Genomic DNA, 20,699 nt, shown 5'->3' on the forward strand with positions numbered 1-20,699 from the left:
ACCAACCAAACCTTAAGGAACAGCACACAAAGGATAACCTCGAACACGTAGGAATCTTCCAGAATATGATCTCACCAGCCAAGCTACGCGTTGCACAATTAACTAGTATATATAAACCTATATATATATATATATTTATATATATATATATATATATATATATATATATATATATATATATATATATATATATATATATATATATATATATATATATATGTAAAAATTCATAATGGTTTTTTATAATGGTTAATAAAATAGTTATTTTCTTTTATCAATTTATGTAATTTAATAAATTGTTAATTTTCTCAACAAAATAAATAAATAAACCATCAGCGCATCATCCTCAGATTCCAGTGAGCTTCTGGAGATCAACCTGCTCACTCCTCCGAAGCAACTATTTCCTTCACCGTACATACACCTGTATTAACTGAGCAATAAAGATTTTCTTCAAAACTGAACTGAGTTTCTATAGACAGATAAACGGTCGAAACCTATCACCCGCCCTATAACTGGTTATAACTTTTAAAATATAAATTTCATTTTTTAGCTTAGTTTACATTCCAACATTTATTCAAACCACCTTGTTCCCTTTTTCCTGCTTCCCAACACTTCCATTTATCCGACTGCTTTTGAAAACATCTGAATGATTTCAACAGAAATACAATTTAAATTTAAAGAAAAAAAAATTATCTGAATGATTTCAACAGAAATACAATTTGAAAAATTAAATATAATTCAATTCACATTTATTAATTGTTTATATGCATATACATACATATAATATATACAAATGAACATGACAAATGTGATACTAATTAGCCCCCATGGAATTAATTTATTAGAAAGCTCAACGATTAGTATTCCATAATAAATTGTACATGTGTACATATAATTATGTAGCAATTATTTCAAATGAAATCGTAGAATTTTGATGACTTTTATTTGAACACTTTCTTTTCAATATTAAGTACTCAATTTTAAAGCAATAACGTTTTTCAATTTTTTATTGAAAAACGTTATTGCTTTATTTTTTTGTTAAAATAGAATACTTAATTTCCTCATCAGACATATCACATATTAGTATATATTTTTATATACACATATTAGTCAATAATTTTAATGGAATCACCGTGTTTTGTGAGCCTTTACTTCGGGCGGACATTTAGCTGAATTTTTATATAAAATTATTAAGTATGACCGATACAGGTTTGAAGTCCACTTTCCATGGTTTACAATATTTAGGAACAAATAATAAAAAGAATAATCGTTTAACCCGGATCGGTTGGGCAATTACAATAATTGCTAGTTGTATCGCATGTGTTTGGATTTGCATTGTAATAAGAAGAAAATTCAACAACAATCACACAATTACTTCGGTAGCATATGATAATATGGATTCCATTAATATGTATAAAAAACATTTTATATATTCATCTAACACTGTGTGTACATATGTATTTCTGTTCAAAGGTGGTATCGCATACATATGATATATCAAAAATACCGTTTCCATCCATCGCTATTTGCAATGTGAATAAGGTTTCCAAGAGCAAATTTCAACATTTCAAGAATATTTTGTGAGTTAATCGATATTTTTTTGAAATATATTGACTTATGGACTAATAGTTAGTTTTATATAAAATAGATTACAAAATAACGTGTCTGAAGAAGAGGCTGATGCATTCGGAAAGTCGTTAAGTTCTCTCCTCACATTTTCTACATTTGATTATCACATGTATAATAACAACACTTATGAACATATTTTCGATATATTGCAAAAGTACAATTATCCAGTGGACATTCTTATGAAGGAGGTACTACATTTTTATGTATCAATATTCCAAATATGCACATATATGTACATACATACAAATGTCAAGGCCGTGCGGTAGATTATCCCAGTAGTTTTGATATTTGAATTTAATTTTAATATAATAATAATAGTCTTAATTTTGATATTTAATTTAATTTTTATTTCGATATTTTGTACGCTACTGGTCCCAACTAAGTTTTGCCTTCGTTGACTTAGAGCAAGGTTTCCCAAACTTTTTCTGCAATGGAACACTTCGCAAATCCGGAAATTTTAACGGAACACGTATTTTTTTATGTTGGGTAACACATAATAGTAAATATAAAAATAAAACGTCATAAACATCAGTGTATATTGATCAATACTCACCTTTCAATGTGAAGTAAAATATGTTTAAATGTCTTGCAGCGTATTAAACCATTCCAAATTTCCCCGGAACACATATTCACGTTCTGTGGAACATCAGTGTTCCACGGAACATAGTTTGGGAAACCTTGGCTTAGAGTGTACGCACCATAAAAAGCATAGCCTGAAGAGAATTGGATGACTACATTTTATAATTTAAAAAAAATGTATGTAAGGTGGTAGTAATAACATATTAATTAAAAATTAATCAAATTTTTTGCAGTTACAACAAGATTGTAAAAACTTATTAGTAGCATGTTACATGCGTTCAAAACCAATAAACTGTTCACAATACTTTGAAATGATACAAACTAGTGAAGGATATTGTTGCGCATTCAATTACAAAGGAATAAAACATCTTTTGGATGGGTAAAACTTTTAATTTTAAGATTTTGTGAATATTAGTGTTTTTTCAAAAACATTTTTTACAGGGACTATACTAATAATTCTGAAGTGAAAAGGGAACCATTTTACGTACGGGGCTATCAAATGTGAGACTTACTTTGAGAGTAAAAATGTGTACATAAAACTTTATATACACACATGTATATAAAATAATACCAAAATATCACTTTTTAGATTTGGAGGAATAAATGTGGTTTTTGAAGTTGACAAAAATGATTATTTATCACCAACAAAACCTATTTACGGATCATCTGTCAGTTTAATTTATTATTAATCAAATTATGTGTACATGTGAAAAAAAACATGACATTTTTCATTTTTTAGGTATTGATCAGTGGTCCTATAGATTATCCCGACATAACATCAAAATCAATCACTATTGAATATAACCAACTGATAAAAATTGAAGTCACACCTGCTCTTGTAGAAAGTGCGTCAGATTTATTACATTTGGACCAAGATGATCGAAATTGCTGGATGTTTGACGAAGTCATCTCAATGGATGAATTTTACAGCTTTCAAACTTGTATGACAAGATGTCGGGCATCAGCCATTTATGAAAGATGCGGTTGTATTCCATTTTATTATCCGGACTTTGGATATGGTGTGTAGTATTGTATAATTTTGTATAATTCAAAGAGGAAATAATTGATATGTATTTACTTATTTCAAATTTAAGACTTAAGAAGAAAGTGTAGATTAATTGATAATCAATGTCTACGTTCAAATCAAGGTAAGCCTGTATTTTTTGTTAGCCACTTACATATGTAGAACGAATTATACATACATACATACATACATATGTCCTTTTTATTTTCAGAATATTTCTTTACCGTTATATCTAAAGAATCATTTGGTTTAAATTGCAATTGTAAATACCAATGCTCTGATTATTTTTACAAAGTGTCTGCTCATAGTAGTAAAATACATCATTCGGCCTTTTATAGTGGATATTTAAAGTATGTATTTGAAAAAGTTAATCATCAATTTTTCCGTTTTCATTGTGATCTTATTTTACTTGACGATATTGAATTTATTTATATAAGTATTTTTGGAATCAATTTTCAAGCCACTTACACCGACTCAATGTATTTGAAATTTCGCATACATAAATTTATTTGTTATAGTACCAGTATACAATATTCTATTAAAAAAAATTTATTACCGTAATCCTACAAAAAAAAACTTTAAATATAATCTGTTTACTTGGTTACTGTATAAATTTAGGGCTTCCATGCCGGCTAAAACCGAAACTGAAAAACCGGCTTTTTACCATTTTTCAAAAACGCGGAAACCGGCTTTTTTGGCTCGATCAACCGGCTTTTTAAGATTTTCTTTAACTGATGTTTTGTTCCTCAAAATTAACAATTATGAATTTCAAATTTCAACGAAAGATCGAAAAAAATGTGTAAATCCAAACTTTCTTGGGGACTAGGCGTATATTTATTTGAACAAAAAAAAATAGATTTAGATATATATTATATTCTCTGGCTTTGAGATTTAGTAAAGAACGAAGACCAGGTCATAAACTATTGACAGTAGCTAATTTAAATCATTTAATTATTTGTGCATATTCAAGGTCTGCCACTTTACGGTTGTGATATATAATACAAATTTTATTATTAAAATTTATATTAAATTTAAATAAAATTTTATTATTAAAATTTATATTAAATTTAAATAAAATTTTATTATTAAAATTTATATTAAATTTAAATAAAATCTTATTATTAAATTTTAAATTTGTAATAATAATATTATATATAATAATAATCTTATAAAAGTTAATAATGGTTATAACTAAATTTAATTTATAAGCAATTATTTCTTTGCATAATATAATATATTAACAATTTATTTTTCGACATAAAAATTTAAAATTTAAAAAAATCTAAATTTTTTGAAACCGGTGAAAGCCGGTTAGCCGGCTTTTTATTTGTAAAAAAACGAAAACTGGTTTTTTCTTTCGGGTGGTTTTTTGGAACCCCTAGTATCAATTATTTAACATTCAGTACTTGCATTGTAAAAAAAATAAACATTTAAAACCATGTATTTTTATTGAAAATGTTGCCTCAATTACATATTGTTTTAAGGAAATCAGACAGAGTGAAAATAGGAATGATGGCAGTTTATTATCCCAAGATAAGCTCTTCTAAATTTCGCACTGATATTTTTATGAATTGGAACGATACTTTAGGTAATAATATTTATTATTTCTTAATATTTATTATATCCAAAAATACGATTTAATTAAATTAAATGGGTAAAACTTTTTTTTTCAGCTTTCTATGGTGGCATTGTTAATTTTTTCATTGGAGGTTCCATTCTTACTTCTTTTGAAATCATCATATATCTATTAAAAAAAGTATATCGTAAACGTCAACAATCACGTATAATCCAATTCATTGAATAAAAACACTATCATAAGTCATTTTATATTTTATTTTGTTTTTATACACAGTCATCATCCATTATAAAATTTGTACCTTATTTATCTTACATATATCCACTTATATCAACACATCATATCAATACCTTTCAAGTCAAAAACTGTTTTAGCCTACATTCCTTTGGAAACCATTTTGTCAATCAATTTAATTTTGTTGAAATGAAAATACAAATAATGTTGAAAATGAAAATAAAGTTGCTGTCTTAAGAAACCTTTTTTTTCAACTTTATAAAAATTACGTTTGTCATACACATATGTATGTGTATATTTTCTTTATGAAGATCATTAGAATAAACAATAGTTTCGTTTCTTTCAGTCATTTACAGGACATCATACAAAATTTAATACATTTTTCACATAGCTTTGACCCAGTACTGTGGACTGATTAAATCATTTAAACATTATATTTTAGAAGCAATATTCCATTTAAAGATATAATTATAATTGATAAACGAGAGATAACCTTATGTTTGTTTATAGAGATTTTAAAGTCAATTATGATGTAAATGTACATTAGCTACCACTAATGTGTACCCTTTTGTATATATGTACATACATACATATGGGATCCATGAATGTGTGCGGGAGGATATTCAAAGTCAAAGCCTTTACCAACTCGTTTTAATGTCTAGCTTCAGGCTCGGCCATCGCCGGAGTGCCCGAATGACAGCCAGAGTTCTACCAACTTAAAATATTCTCAGTCATTCCAATCCTACATACGTATGTAGTTCTACACTAATATCTATGCTTATTTTAGCAAAAACCCTTTTAATATGTCCAATAAAGTGTTTAAAATATATATTATTTTATAATGTTTATATCAATTTAGCACTGTTCAATTAGCACTGTTGTATTATATTCCCGTTGTTTTAAAAGTTTCCGGAAAAATCAAAATCAAAAGTTTCCGGAAACCCATAGTTTGAAATCAAAAATTCATGTCATTTTTGTTAAAAATTTATATATTAATTTTAAATAATAAAAAATTATTTATATATTAATTTTAAATATATTAATTACATTTATAATTAATATTGTTTTATTCGTAGTCGAATACATAGCAGGTATAAGGAAGGACCATCTTTTCCGTTATGCACTAGCAAAATTAACTATTACCAATTAAATGTGAACTGCACAGCTGCACCCGATATCCTTCTGAGTAAAAAGTCATAAAATGTATTGCCTAGAACTGGAAATACCCAAAGGAAGCCGAAAGTCGACATTTTTTTCAAAGGCATGAAATAACTATTGAACATTAGTTTGGTCATATCTACGTTAATGTTTAATCCTACTCTTCTACTTTCTCTGTCCAGCTATGCTAGTCTGTTATGTAGGTCAGTTGGATCACGAGCCATTAAAACTATATCGTCTGCGAACCGAAGGTGACTCAAGAAGCGACCGTTGATGCTTACTCCGGCTGTGTCCCATTCCACGTTCCTGAACACGCCCTCAAGCAACGCATTGAATAGTTTAGGAGATATCGTGTCTCCTTGCCTTACTCCTTTTCCAATGCTAAATATATCTGTACCAGAAAAAAAATTAACCTAAGCCATGGCGTTCTTATATATTGCAGCTAACAGCCCCACATAAGGTTCCACCATTCTCTGTGTTTGTAGGGCGTTGAATACTGCATTGTGACTAAGTGTGTTGAAGGCTTTCTCATAATCGACGATTCCTAGACACAATGGCCGTTGGTATTTGTTGGCGCGCTCGATTAGTTCGCCAACTACTTGGAGGTGATCCATTGTGCAGAAATTTTCCCCTAAACCCTGCCTGTTATATAGGTTGTTTCTCGTCGAGGATATTCTTCAGCCTTTCTGTAATAACCTTTGTGAAGAGCTTTGTGAACCGCTGAAAGTAGACCAATGGGTCGCTTTGATATCGCTTTTATCACCTTTTTTGTGGATTTAATTATATAAATATACATATATCGGAAACCAATTGTTCTGAAATTGGGATGACACCACTGATTGTATTGTACATTAATGTATGTATGTACATATTTATTTACATTTAATCCAGGCGTTGTACTTATGTATAGATATACTATCTTCATTTTACATTTGCTGATGAAAGCTCGTTTTTGAATTATTGACTAGATATGTATTACAATCATTCGTGTAATTACGAAGCTTTTTAATTAACGTATCGATGTAATGGTAAGAAATCAATTTCACTATAAAACACGTGCAATATCAGAATTGATTGCGGATACTCACGAGACATGAAGTCTGCAAAGTTGTATTTTAGCCAGTGTTCTATCAATGGTTTCAATTACATTTTCGATCCTAGCAAAAAACAAACACCTCTATCACATCGAATCGGATGGACTTTGGCAGTTATCATAAGTTGCGGATTATGTATTTGGCTAGCAATTTTGATTAACGATACTGTTCTCAATACGCATACTATAACTTCGGTAAGTTTTACTTAATTGTTATTTATATATAAATAAAATAAATTAACCGATAAATCATACACTACTGCAGCGTTTCTCAACCTGGGTCCACATGGTCCCCTTCGAAGAAGGGTTGCCAAACTTTTTGAAACGACTTAAGCTATTTTTTAAATTAAATTTTATTTAACTACTTGAAACTATTTGAACGGGACTGTACCGAGTTCAGCAGACAAATCCTGAATCCCGCATTGCCTCTAAAAATCCCGACAATAAAATTTGTATATGTACGAAAATGTACGTTAAAATGTTAAAGAGGCTCGTTAAAGAGTTAAAGGAAATGTATGTTAAAGAGTTAACGATAGTTAAAGTGGCTCGCTTAATTTTTTTACAGAAATGTTTCGACTTCAAAAGTAACAAATTTCAATCATACCTATGTTTTGTCGTTAAAACCAAACATGAAAGTCAAATTTTCGCCAATTAAAGGATTAACAAAACAGTTACTTGCGATTTTGACCTTCTATACGAAGATGTCTGTTTATTCGACAATTTTTTACTGAATATGACTAAAGTAAACTTAAAAAAATAATTTTTGAGAAATGGATAACATTTTTAAATATCATTCATTTGTAGGAAATTGTGGTCCACATCCTCTCAATTCCACAATCCAATACAATTTGCGAAAGAATATTTAGTCTAATGAGTGCAGTCCGGAGAAAGTAGAGAAACAGATTATTATCAAAAACCGTAGAAACTGAATTAATGAAGTAAAATTTTGATGACGATAAAATTATAATGACTTAAGAAAAAAAATATCGAGCAAAGATGGCGAACATATTTTGAAACAAGTAAGAGCTCAGAAAAATACTTTTAATAAAACAGCCGTATACAGATGTACTTTTTATTTTATATAAATATAACATAATTTTATTAAAATGATGTATCTATATTTTCTTAATTTCTTCCTTATTTCTTTAACTTTTTAATTTCATCGATCGAAATAATGAATGTCTCGATCTGTGATTTTGGCAATCTGGCAACTCTGCTTGGGAGGCCCAGACCCTGTCAAGAGAGGCACAAACCAAATTTCTACGTTTGGGGAGACATAACGAGATATAATAATATCGAAAGAATAATATTGAAGTAATCTTAAATAATATCGAAAGAAGTACATAACTTTATCTATGTACGTAGTAACAATAGATGAAGTTTTGTGATCATGCGAAAATTCGAACTCGAGAGTTTGACTGATTCGAACTCGGAATCGATTACTGATCACATTTTCATGATCTAGAAAAAATGTCTGTGTATCTGTGTATACTAACTTAGAGCTGCTAACCTTTTGGTCAGAATTCGTAAACCGGAAGTAGTATTTTTTTTTAAACAATATTTCATTACTTTTTCATTATGCTATTTTGACCTTTTAAATTATTTTAATCTTCTTGATATTTATTGTGTATAATATAGATAGTAATTTTAAGTAAAAATAAAAAAAAAATCACCAAATTTAATGAACCGGAAGTGGGATTTTTTCCTCTTAGAAAGGTCAAAAATATTGTGCCCACTACTCTGTCCACACCCTTAAACGTATCAAGCTGAAAATTTATACGTGTATTCTTTAAGTACTAGCTTAGAGCTGATAAGGTTTTGGTCAGAATTCGTTAACCGGAAGTAGTATTTTTTTTTTAAACAATATTTCATTATTTTATTTTGACCTTTTAAATTATTTTTATTTTTTTGACATCCGGAAGTAGAACTTTTGTCTTGTGTAAGTTTCCATACATTTGCGCTCAATTTGTATCGAAAATGCTGCCTTACATATGTGTGAATGTGTCTTTACGGTTCAATATAGAATTTTGTTTTGTGACTTTCTTATATTCCTCAAATACATACAAATACATACAAAGTCATGGGTTGGTCACACCAGAATTTTTTTTTATTTTTCATCAAACTGAATATACGTTTGCATTTCAGAAAATATACTAGTTTGTGCAAACCGATGGGGCTGTTTCAATGGTTGGAAAATATCGAGGATTTATCGCGTATCTGAAAAAAGTTGTGCCAAATATTTTTGAAATGAGGTTGGGAAGGCTTTTACATGGGTCTCATAATATTATAATATAAACAATAAATTTCATTGAATCAAGCACGATTCGGGGTCGCCCTTTTTGACAAATATGTGAGGAAAACGAGGAGGATTTTGTTGGTTATCGAAGGGTAATTGTCCTAATCGTGTTGTTATACTTTGGAACAGTATTGTGTTTTTTATGAGTGAGCAAATTGGGGAAGAGATGGTTTGTGCAAAATGCGATATATTTGAGAAATTTAATTTGTTAAACAAGGAAATTGTTGTAAACTCATAACGTGTAAAAATATAATTATTACTTTTTGATAGCTCAATCTTTGAAAAATTAATATTGGACGACATGAGTTAACACATCATTGGCTACTATTTCTTATAAAATACAAGATGATGATCTTTACATATGTACATATATATTGAACATTTGAAGCAGCTTCATGAGGATATGCAAATTAGATTTAATGATATTATAAATCTAAATATCCCAGATTGGGTGATTGATCCATTTAGTATGAATGCCATTGATATTAATATGGAATTGCAAGAAAGTTTGATAGATTTACCAAGTAATATGAATGCACAAGTAAGATTAAAACTAAATAAAAATATTTTTTTAATCGGCACTGAAATAGCGAGTATATTATATTTCCACAGCTTTGGGAGAAAGCAAGTTTATATTTCACTGTATTTCCTACATACATACATATGTATGTATTATCTCGTCGAATTTGGATTTAGTCGAGTTATGCATCTCCTCTCAAAAGCTCGTAACCATCTTGATGTTGTAAAAACTACAAAATTTGCACCAAATATAAATAATGTCGCTAGTTTACATCAGGCACAAGGATCACACTAAATAAAAATTATTCAATTTACTATTTATTTTCTTTAAAAAATATATTAAGTATGTATATTCAAATTTGTAATTATAAAATTAAGTTTATATAATATATAATATTTTAAATACATGTACTTTTTTTTCGAGAAAAATATTAAACGAAAAAGGGGACCACGGTCCAAAAAAAAGTTGAGAAACACTGCACTACTGCACCGAAGCTTCTGCAATTCATTTTCATTCTTCCATATAGTTCCTTAGTATATCTTTCAATATCTTGTACCGATTCAAATATTATAAATAAACAAGTTACATACTCGTATTTAAGGTGGCATCTAGTACTTATCAAGTAGGCAGAATACCATTCCCTGTCATTTCTATTTGCAATAACAATAAAGTGTCCAGAAGAGATTTTCAAGTCATCAAAAAACTTCTGTAAGGTTACTTTTTATATAATATGTAATACTTATAAGGAATATTTCATTTCATTATTTATAATTAGAGACACGTATTTTGGGCATTTTGCCATAAATGCTCAATAGATGCTAAAATTCGGAATATGTAGATGCTAATAGATGCTAAATTATAAAAAATATAATTAATACAAAAAATACAAAAATAACAAACAAAAGTGAAATTTGCATAAAATTTATAAAATTAATAGACAATTTAGAAGGGTCTTCGTATCCCTTTACGCATTTATTATGTGAAGAAATTGAGTGGATAAAACAGAGCTTGCAGTTTACCATAGACGGTGATTTTCCTGTCGAAACCAAGCAACTGCTTTTGTCTACTACTGTAAACAAAAGAAGACAGTTGGAGCTGTGTATCCGAAAGGCTGCTAAAAAAAGCGTCTTAAAACTAGACTCGAATTCAAGACTAATTGAGACAAATCTATTCCTCCGAAAATTGAGTAAACTATTCAATCCATCTGTGGCAGGTACAAAATCTAATATTAATGTTAAAGAAACAGATTTGTTTTTTAGAAACCTGCCATTGTTTAATGTATTAACAGAGGCTCAATGTTTGGAAGGATATCAGCACTTTTTTAAACAATTAATAGAGAGTATAAAAAGTGGATCCACGCCGGATATATTGCTATTATTGATGGCGACAAAAGTTAAATATGAAGAGTTTGGGTGTGCAGCTCTAAATTTTATTTGGTGTCCCGTCAATAGTGTGGATGCTGAAAGGTATTTTAGTAAATACAATATAATTGTTACCGATCGTCGCACAAATATCAAAAAATAATTTTTGTCTTTGTATTTTTATATTCATGTTTTTTTCTTTGTAATCTTAATTAAAAAACATTTTTGAATTTTTCTATTATTTTTTATTGTTGTGTTGTCTTTAAATTGTATATATATACATATGTATGTACATTTTATTAAAATTCATCGAAATTGTTTATTATTTAAAATTAAACTCTTCATAAGAACAGATGCTAAATAGACGCTAAATTTGAACATTTTTAATGCCCTAAAACGCTAAAATTCAAAATGAAAATGCTAAAATTGACAAAAATAGATGCCCAAAATACGTGTCTCTATTTATGTATAATTAAATAGATTGGAAAATAAAGTGGAAGAGCAAGAGATAGAAACGTTTGGAAGATCTCTGGCATCGTTGATTACTTTTTCAACATATGATTACTATCCGAAGAAAAGAAGAGACCACACTGATATATTTGATATATTGGAAAATAATAACTATACAGTTGACGTTCTCATGAGAACGGTATGTTCAAATGATCATACATACACACTAAACCACACTAACGGAAAAATTTCACATCGATTTTCATTTTTAAACTTCAGGTACAGCAAGATTGTTCGAAATTCTTAAAATTTTGTATGTTACAATCAGTCCCTGTAAATTGTTCAGAATATTTTACAATGATTCGAACTAGTGAAGGCTTCTGCTGTGGCTTTAACTATAGAGGACCAGAGCACTTCGGCGATAAGTATAATATTATAATACTCCATTGAATACCTTAATGAATTCATATAATATAATATATGTATGTATATGTTAGTGTACAACATATACATACATATATGTATGAATATGTTAGTGTATGTATGTAACTATATATCAGATCAGATGTGGATTTTCATGAACCAGAAGAACAAATTTACTTATCTGGGTATCAAACGTAAGTAAAATATTAATTATATAATATACCCAATGAAATGTCGTCGCATGGCTGTTAGCATATTAAGATATTAAATAAAAAAAATTAAAAGAAATGTGTCGACATATTCCCTGTTGAAAAAAAATGGTAAAAACTACATACCTATGTACCTACATATACATGTGTAAACAATATAAAAAACCAATAGAAAAATTATTTAATTAAATAAATTTTCAATAGATGGCGGTAAATTCTCTGCCAAGAGGAAACATTGGTAGCAATTAGAATATATAGAAGTTTTTTATTTTCTTATTGTATTCGTATACACGCTTTGGCAGTGGTTTAGCTGTGGCGTACATACTTATATATGTCGAATCGAAACGACTATTACACTGTTCGACAAATAACAAAATTCGTTTATTTTATCGAGGTAAGCCAGTTATCAATAGAATTTTTGTTATTAATCCACAAGAATAGTCAAAATATGATTTTTCTAAGTGGAATTTTATTTAATTATCATATAAAGATAATTTAATATATTATCCGTATTAATTCAATTCAGATTCGTGTAAATACGAGTAAACACTAGTACGAGCTTTTTGCTCGCAATTTTACCGATTTAAAGTTCAGCACACGTCCAATTAACCGTTTTAAACGAAAACAAAAAATATTGTGACCAGAACACTATTCCAATAAATATCTTTCAATAGAAAATACTCAATATAAAATAGTATTAACAGTGGGAAAAAATCCCAAGTGAAAACACGTACTTTTGACTTTTGATTTGAACTGGACGATTACTTAGAGAGATTTGAAAGCTGAAAAGTACTACAAATGAAAGATAAAATACCCGACTATAGATTCCAATATTCATTTTGAACAGGCAATTGACAGATTTTGAGACATCGACCGAACAACACGAAGATACAGAAAAATCACGCGATTTAAAAAACACATATATCTCCGAATCTCGAGCCAATCAACATTTTTTATTACCAGATTCGTGTTCACTAAGCATAGATCTACAAGAAAAGTCATATCTCGTCTCTGAACCATTTTTAGTGTCGAACAGTGTTATAGTACGGCGAGCGCTATCTCAGACAGACAGACAGATTAGCGATATTAATATATTATACATATGTATATACATATGATGATATGATCTGATAATGGCCTTATTTTTAGGTTTGGTGGTATGACTGTTGTATTGCATTTTGAAACGGATGATTACATGTCTCCTGTTCGACCGTACTATGGAGGAAATGTATCCAATCTACAAAATTATTGGAATACTTGGGTAGTACAAACCCATAAATAATATTAAATTATTTTGTAGGTTTTGATCAACGATGCTACTGACTATCCAGAGTCTTCAGCAAAGTACACCGTGTTGCAACCGTGGGAACCAATGGAAATAAGGATGAAACCATGGTTGATAGAGAGTACAAAAAACGTGCAATACTTGTCAGAAGAAATTCGCAACTGCCTATACAACGAGGGTGCAGGAACTACCCAAGCCTTTTACAGCTACAATAGTTGTTTGTCTAAATGTAGATCGTTGCTGATGTACAAGCATTGTGGATGCATTCCATTCTTCTATCTTCCGATTGGAAAAGGTAATTGTAATTTAATATCACACAAAGATAAAGATTGCCGGCGGTAAAAAAAATAATCGTCTTGGATTACCTATAGGTATATAAATCTTGTTTTCCAGTACATTAGTAGACTTTTTATCGAGGAGAGGAAAACATCCGTGAGATAAAGCATTGTACTAAGATGTTTATTTTATTCGAAGTCTGGAAGTTTCAAATAAATATGTATGAGAAAATTATATGTAATGTTTTAATTCTGGTTTATTTTATACAGATGATCGTCGTAAATGTAATCTAGCTGACAATAAATGTTTACACAGGAATAAAAGTATTATTCATTTATTAGCGTATTCGAACTTGAAACATATGTATGTACATCAGTGGCAGCTCGTGAGAATTCAAAGTGGGGGGGGGGGGAGGTTGCAGAGATTAATTGGTCTGTAGTGGCTCGTTGATCATACCGATGACCAAATTCAAACATATGTAAAAAATAGCATACATGTGTAATATACTGGGAGGTCTGCAGCCCACAGCCCATAAGGACGAGAAAAAAAGCATGAATATGTCACTGATGTATATACATATTTATTATGGTTCAGTGATTATTCCGCAAAAAGCGATCTCACGCATAAAATCTCGATCACGCAACATCTGGCACCCAGAAACTCCATCAATTGAAAGCTACCCTCGCGATCACACTAACGAGAACTCGAGTGCCAGATATTCCGTATTCACGATTTTTGTGGCAACAATTGTCGTGCGCGCGATCGCAATTTGCGCAATAATCTGTTAACCATTTATTATACACATACATATGTTTCAAGTTTCATTTTTTATTAAAATAATTTATCTCTTGACTAATATGATATGAATTCGATTTAAGTGGCTTTCTTCAGCTTGGCGACGAATTTTTCGGAAGGTTTAAATTGTAATTGTAAACCAGAATGCACAGATCGATTTTATGACCTTAATCGTAAACGTGGAAAAGTATCTCATTCAACTTTTCACAGTTTTTTTGAGTAAGAACAGTATACTTATTACTTACTGAGTTAACACGAAGGCGAGACTTTCCTAGTGTACATATACATATGTATATATTAAATGCTCATATCATGGAAAAGTATTCCAAAAACGTGGCGAATGGCAGCCCCATGAGAAATTCCCTAATTTTTGTTAGCTCAGTTACCTTTGCCTTTAATCTATTGATAAAAAAATAAACAAACAATTTTAGACGCGCGAATACAACGGATTTCACTACTTTATCTGTATATTATCTACGAATGACTTGCAGTCAATTCAATCTCGATGTATTCATGCAGTGGAATGATGCTTTTGGTACTACCTTTTATTTTGTATGTACATATATATGATATTTCTATTGAGTCTTGTATTGATATGAAATTGAACTGTTTTGTTTTAGGATACTACGGTGGACTTATGAGTCTAGGGATTGGAGGTTCAATTCTCAGTTTTATGGAAATCATTGCTTTTTTTCTATTTAAATACGCCAAAAAAAGGTTGAAAAAATTACGAAGAGTCCATAAAAAGATCACAAACAAAAAAAAATCAATTGTATTTGAATATGTCGATTGATCTTTCATAGAAAGATATAGCTCAATGTATTTTTTGTTGTAGTATATTTAAGCACACTTCACTTACATATATGAATGTATACATATTAATGCAAATTTTGAAGTATTAAACTGATTAAAATCTAAAAATATCAAAAGCGTTTTTAAATATTTACTCATTCGGACCCAATACATTATATTTATATTAGCCTTTGATCAAGTCAATAATGACGCTCTTTTGATCAGGTTAGCTGAAGTGGGTTTTTCAACGCGTCTTCTTAAACTCTTTGCTTCTTATCTTAGTGATAGGAAGCAATTTGTTCGATATGGTCTTTATGAATCTCCTTCATTTTTTACTCGATCTGGTGTTACTCAGGGGTCCACTTTAGGCCCATTACTATTTACAATTCTTATTAATAACCTCCCTAGAGTTTTATGTAATGCATCATGTCTCTTGTTTGCTGACGACGTTAAATTATTTTTTGCTGTCAAGGATGAGAGGCAAGCCTCTCTCCTTCAAGCTGATATTAACGCTGTCTTGGAGTTCAGTTCTAGTTTAGGCCTTGAACTTAATTTAAACAAATGTGCAATTATGAGCTATGGACGTGCACATTCACTCTATTGTCACGGATATTCCATTAGATCCGTCTTGTTGAAGCGTGTGGAATCTATTGTCGATTTGGGTATCACTTTTGATCCTCAGCTCACCTTTCACAACCATATTAAAAAAGTCGCTGACGTTTCCTTTCGTCGACTTGGATTTGTTTTGAGATATGCAAGATTATTCTCCAATCCTTTGTCTTCTCGCTTGCTTTTCAATTCGCTTGTGAGAAGTAAGCTAGAGTATAATGCGATTGTGTGGAATCCGCATGAAGCAAATTACTCTCTGATGATTGAGAAAGTGCAAAAAGCATTTCTTCGTTTCCTATATAGGAAATAATATGGGTATTACCCATATCTCTACCCCAATCCTTTTCTTTTGGGCATGCTTGGGTATAATTCCCTTGAACTTCGGAGAAACTTCTCATTAATTCGTTTCGTTCTCCTGCTCTTACGTGGTAATACGTCATGCCCGTTGTTGCTGGAGCAGTTGGGGCTTTATGTCCCTAATCACTATGTGCGTGGTAGACATCATCATTTGCTGGCTGTACCTCCTGCCCGCACAGTCCTTTTTCGAATGGCTCCTATTCCAAGAGCTATCCGACTTCTTAATGAAATCGTTGCTGCCGAGACTGAATGTGATATTTTCCACCTTAGTGAGCGTAAATTGTCGGAAATTACTCTAACCTATTTATCTGGTAGTCTGCGCTCATCATTGTTTTCATGATTGATTGTGATTTATGAGTGAAATTTTGATTAACTCTCTCCCATTTGGGCCTTACAGGGATGTTTTGTATTTTTAGTTGTTTCTTACATATTTATTGAAACTGGCTGTAGGTGCAAGGCATTCCTTATGCTATATTATAACGATATATAATAATAATTATTATTATTTTTAGTTGTTTGTGTATATATATGTTTTGTTTTTGTTATGTCTAATTTATTATTTTGTTTCTTGTCTTTTCTGTTATATTTTTGACCATTGTGGCGCATTAGGAATTCCTGTAATGCTACAACGGTCCAAACTTTAAATAAATAAATAAATATTAATACATTAGGTTTTTAATTTTTTTTCATTGTTTTGGGCTATTTTGCCTGGGATATGAAAAAATTCGATATGATATTCGTAACGAATCGATTTGATTTAGCAAATATTTGTGGTTATCAGCGTAAGATTTACATAAATCTATGTAACTTCTATAATATCGTAGTTTCTATGTAAATAAATTCTACGGTTATTGTATGTTAGTATATACATACCTACATACCTTATGTGCATATATTATATAATATTTACATTTAGATGTTGAATTTATATACAATATAATGGCGCTATTCTGTGTGTGTGTAAGTGTGTATGCGATAACGCTCGCCGTACTATAATAGTCACAGTTAAAACTCTGCCAACAAAATTTACTAATATAATAACAGACCAAGAAAAAACTTCTATATATACTGTTTGCTACCAATTTTTCCTCTAGGGCAATAGTCCCAGGGCATTTAGCGCCATCTATTGAAAATTTATTTAATTAATTATTTTTTTTATTCTTGTTTTATATTGTATGTAGGTAGGTAGGTAGCTTGTACCATTTTTTTTTCATAAAAAACAATTAAATATAAATATATTTAAAATGTATTGCGTAGGTGCGGATCGAACACAGGACCGACACATTTGTTTTAATTTTTACTTTATCTATGTACGTAGTAACAATAGATGAAGTTTTGTGATCATGCGAAAATTCGAACTCGAGATTTTGACTGATTCGAACTCAGAATCGATTACTGATCACGTTTTAATGATCTAGAAAAAATGTGTGTGTGTCTGTATGTGTGTCTGTGTGTGTGTCTGTGTGTGTGTCTGTGTGTGTCTGTGTACTTTGGGGATTTTTTCAACACCGTTAGTCCTATCGAACCGAAACTTAGTATCGGTTAATGAAATTCTTATAGACACTACGTAAATTTTTTTCAAATTTTTAAGTTGACCGGAAATGGTACCTCCCCTTATAGGTGTCCTCTTTTTTTTAAGTTTTTGAATTCGATTTTCTCCCAAACTACTACCTGAATCGGACTGAATTTTTTTTACATGTACTAGAAATAATAATTTTTATAATTTTATATTTTTTAAATATTTTTATTTGAACCGGAAGTAGTACTTTTACTCTAGAGAATCGAGGTTTTTTATGTTTTTCTCAAAAGCCTTTTGATTTATCGAACTGAAATTTCATATCGATCAGTTTAAGCTCAATACCAAGTTATGTATATAATTTGGTAAGCGTCCGTCGACCGGAAGTGGCAGTTTACTCTTGTTCGATTTGTCTTCCACTATTTTTTTCGACCCCTAAACATGTGTGGTCTTCACGAAAAAATTCAAGTATAATTCATGTATCAATGTGATTAAAATAAAAAAAAATCACTAAATTTAATAAACCGGAAGTGGGATTTTTCCCTTCCGGAAGCATCCGGAAGGAAGGTCAAAAATGTTGTCGCCTGGATCCTGACCACACCGCTAAACGTATTAAGCTGAAAATTTATATTTATATTCTTTATGTACTAACTTAGATTTGGTAACGTTTTGGTCAGAATTCGTAAACCGGAAGTAGTATTTTTTTAAAAACAATATTTCATTATTTTTTCATTATTTTATTTTGACCTTTTAAATTATTTTCAGCTTCTTGATATTTATTGTGTATAATAGAGATAGTGGTTTTAAGTAAAAATAAAAAATAAAACCATCAAATTTAATGAACCGGAAGTGGGATTTTCTCCTATTAGAAAGGTCAAAAATGTTGTCACCTGGATCCTGTCCACACCCCTGAACGTATTAAGCTGAAAATTTATATTTGTGTTGTTTATGTACTAACTTAGATTTGGTAACGTTTTAGTCAGAATTCGTAAACCGGAAGTAGTATTTTTTTTAAAAACAATATTTCATTATTTTTTCATTATTTTATTTTGACCTTTCAAATTATTTTAAGCGTCTTGATATTTATTGTGTATAATAAAGATAGTGATTTTAAGTAAAAATAAAAAATAAAACCATCAAATTTAATGAACCGGAAGTGGGATTTTCTCCTAATAGAAAGGTCAAAAATGTTGTCGCCTGGATCCTGTCCACACTCCTGAACGTATTAAGCTGAAAATTTATTTTTGTGTTGTTTATGTACTAACTTAGATTTGGTAACGTTTTGGTCTGAATTCGTAAACCGGAAGTAGTATTTATTTTTAAAACAATATTTCATTATTTTATTTTGACCTTTTAAATTATTTTTATCATCTTGATATTAAATGTGTAAAATAATTATACTGATTTTAAATAATTAAAAAAATTTGAACAAAATCCGCCAACCGGAAGTAGAAATTTTGTCTTGTGCAAGTATTTGCATATATTTGCGCTCAATTTGTATCGCTATCATAGTTATTAGTTCAATATCGAATTTTGTTTTGTAACCTTCTTATATTCCTCAAATACATAGATAAAGTCATGGGTTGGTCACACCCGAATTTTTTATTATTTAATAACGTAATATGCCATAACCCATGCGATGATATTACATCGGGCACAACACTAGTATACAATAATTGTAGAATTCAATAAAATACTTTCTAAAAGATTGTCATAAATGTATTGTAGAGTTTTTGCCATGTTAGAATTATGTTTTCTTATTACTATTTCAATTACTCATTTCAATGTCAAAGACATGTTTTTAAAGTGGAAAACTGTATGTTTGAATTATATGTCACTTTCTATTCTCATACATGACTATTATATTCATAAATTTGTAAACCCTTTTCATATTGACGGATCAATATTTTTAAAAAGGTTTCTAAACCACTTATGTATAATATGTACATATGTATGTATATATTTCGGTAAAACTTTTTAATAACAATCCACAGTGAAAGTGTTATAATTATCAAAACTCATTTGGGAATACGTAATGACTAGCACTCTAGATGATTGACGACGCGAGCATACAAATCAACTCACTATTTTTGAATTGTTTCAATTAACCATTGTACATTCAGAAATGGAAGGCAAACATTCGCCAATCAAATAGCAAAAACGCATGAAGTGAGCTTTTAATATCGTCGATGTTCTAGATCGAGCATGGTGGCCATATATGGCACCGCTAAGATGCCTAGATCTAAAAAGTCTTCTATTGTAAGTACATTGCTATTATGTTCCTACTTAACCTTCATACATTCGAACTTATCCAATTTTTAGTCGAGTACCGATAGGGGTGATATTTAAGTGATTTTTGTAGCAGAGGTTTGAAAAACAGATTTGCACACTTCTAAAGGTTAATATTCACCGAATAATTGGTTGGCAGACAAGACTAAGGGCGAAATCATACAGGGAAGAACGGCACGTCGTGTGCTTGGCTCCCCGCTGTGGTGGTTCTCCTACATTTATTCAAAT

At 30.2% G+C, this 20,699-nt stretch overlaps 2 protein-coding genes across 2 annotated transcripts; both read left to right on the top strand.

Moving 5' to 3' along the window:
- The first annotated feature begins 1,196 nt into the window (after positions 1–1,196).
- On the top strand, positions 1,197–4,779 carry LOC143921675 (pickpocket protein 28-like). Its single transcript, XM_077445028.1, has 11 exons — positions 1,197–1,379; positions 1,474–1,580; positions 1,649–1,817; positions 2,442–2,587; positions 2,650–2,709; positions 2,798–2,876; positions 2,948–3,227; positions 3,303–3,356; positions 3,471–3,582; positions 3,851–3,887; positions 4,717–4,779. The coding sequence occupies exons 1-11, from the start codon at positions 1,197–1,199 to the stop codon at positions 4,777–4,779; spliced, it is 1,290 nt and encodes a 429-aa protein (XP_077301154.1).
- A 2,514-nt stretch (positions 4,780–7,293) lies between these two features.
- LOC143921676 (pickpocket protein 11-like) lies at positions 7,294–20,337 on the top strand. The gene is made up of 12 exons (XM_077445029.1): positions 7,294–7,488; positions 9,978–10,130; positions 10,711–10,817; positions 11,951–12,119; positions 12,200–12,345; positions 13,702–13,780; positions 13,853–14,132; positions 14,383–14,436; positions 14,992–15,127; positions 15,340–15,443; positions 15,529–15,564; positions 20,306–20,337. The coding sequence occupies exons 1-12, from the start codon at positions 7,294–7,296 to the stop codon at positions 20,335–20,337; spliced, it is 1,491 nt and encodes a 496-aa protein (XP_077301155.1).
- Positions 20,338–20,699: the final 362 nt, after the last annotated feature.

Source organism: Arctopsyche grandis, chromosome 13 (genome assembly GCF_051622035.1).
Source record: "Arctopsyche grandis isolate Sample6627 chromosome 13, ASM5162203v2, whole genome shotgun sequence".
Classification (NCBI taxonomy): domain Eukaryota; kingdom Metazoa; phylum Arthropoda; class Insecta; order Trichoptera; family Hydropsychidae; genus Arctopsyche; species Arctopsyche grandis.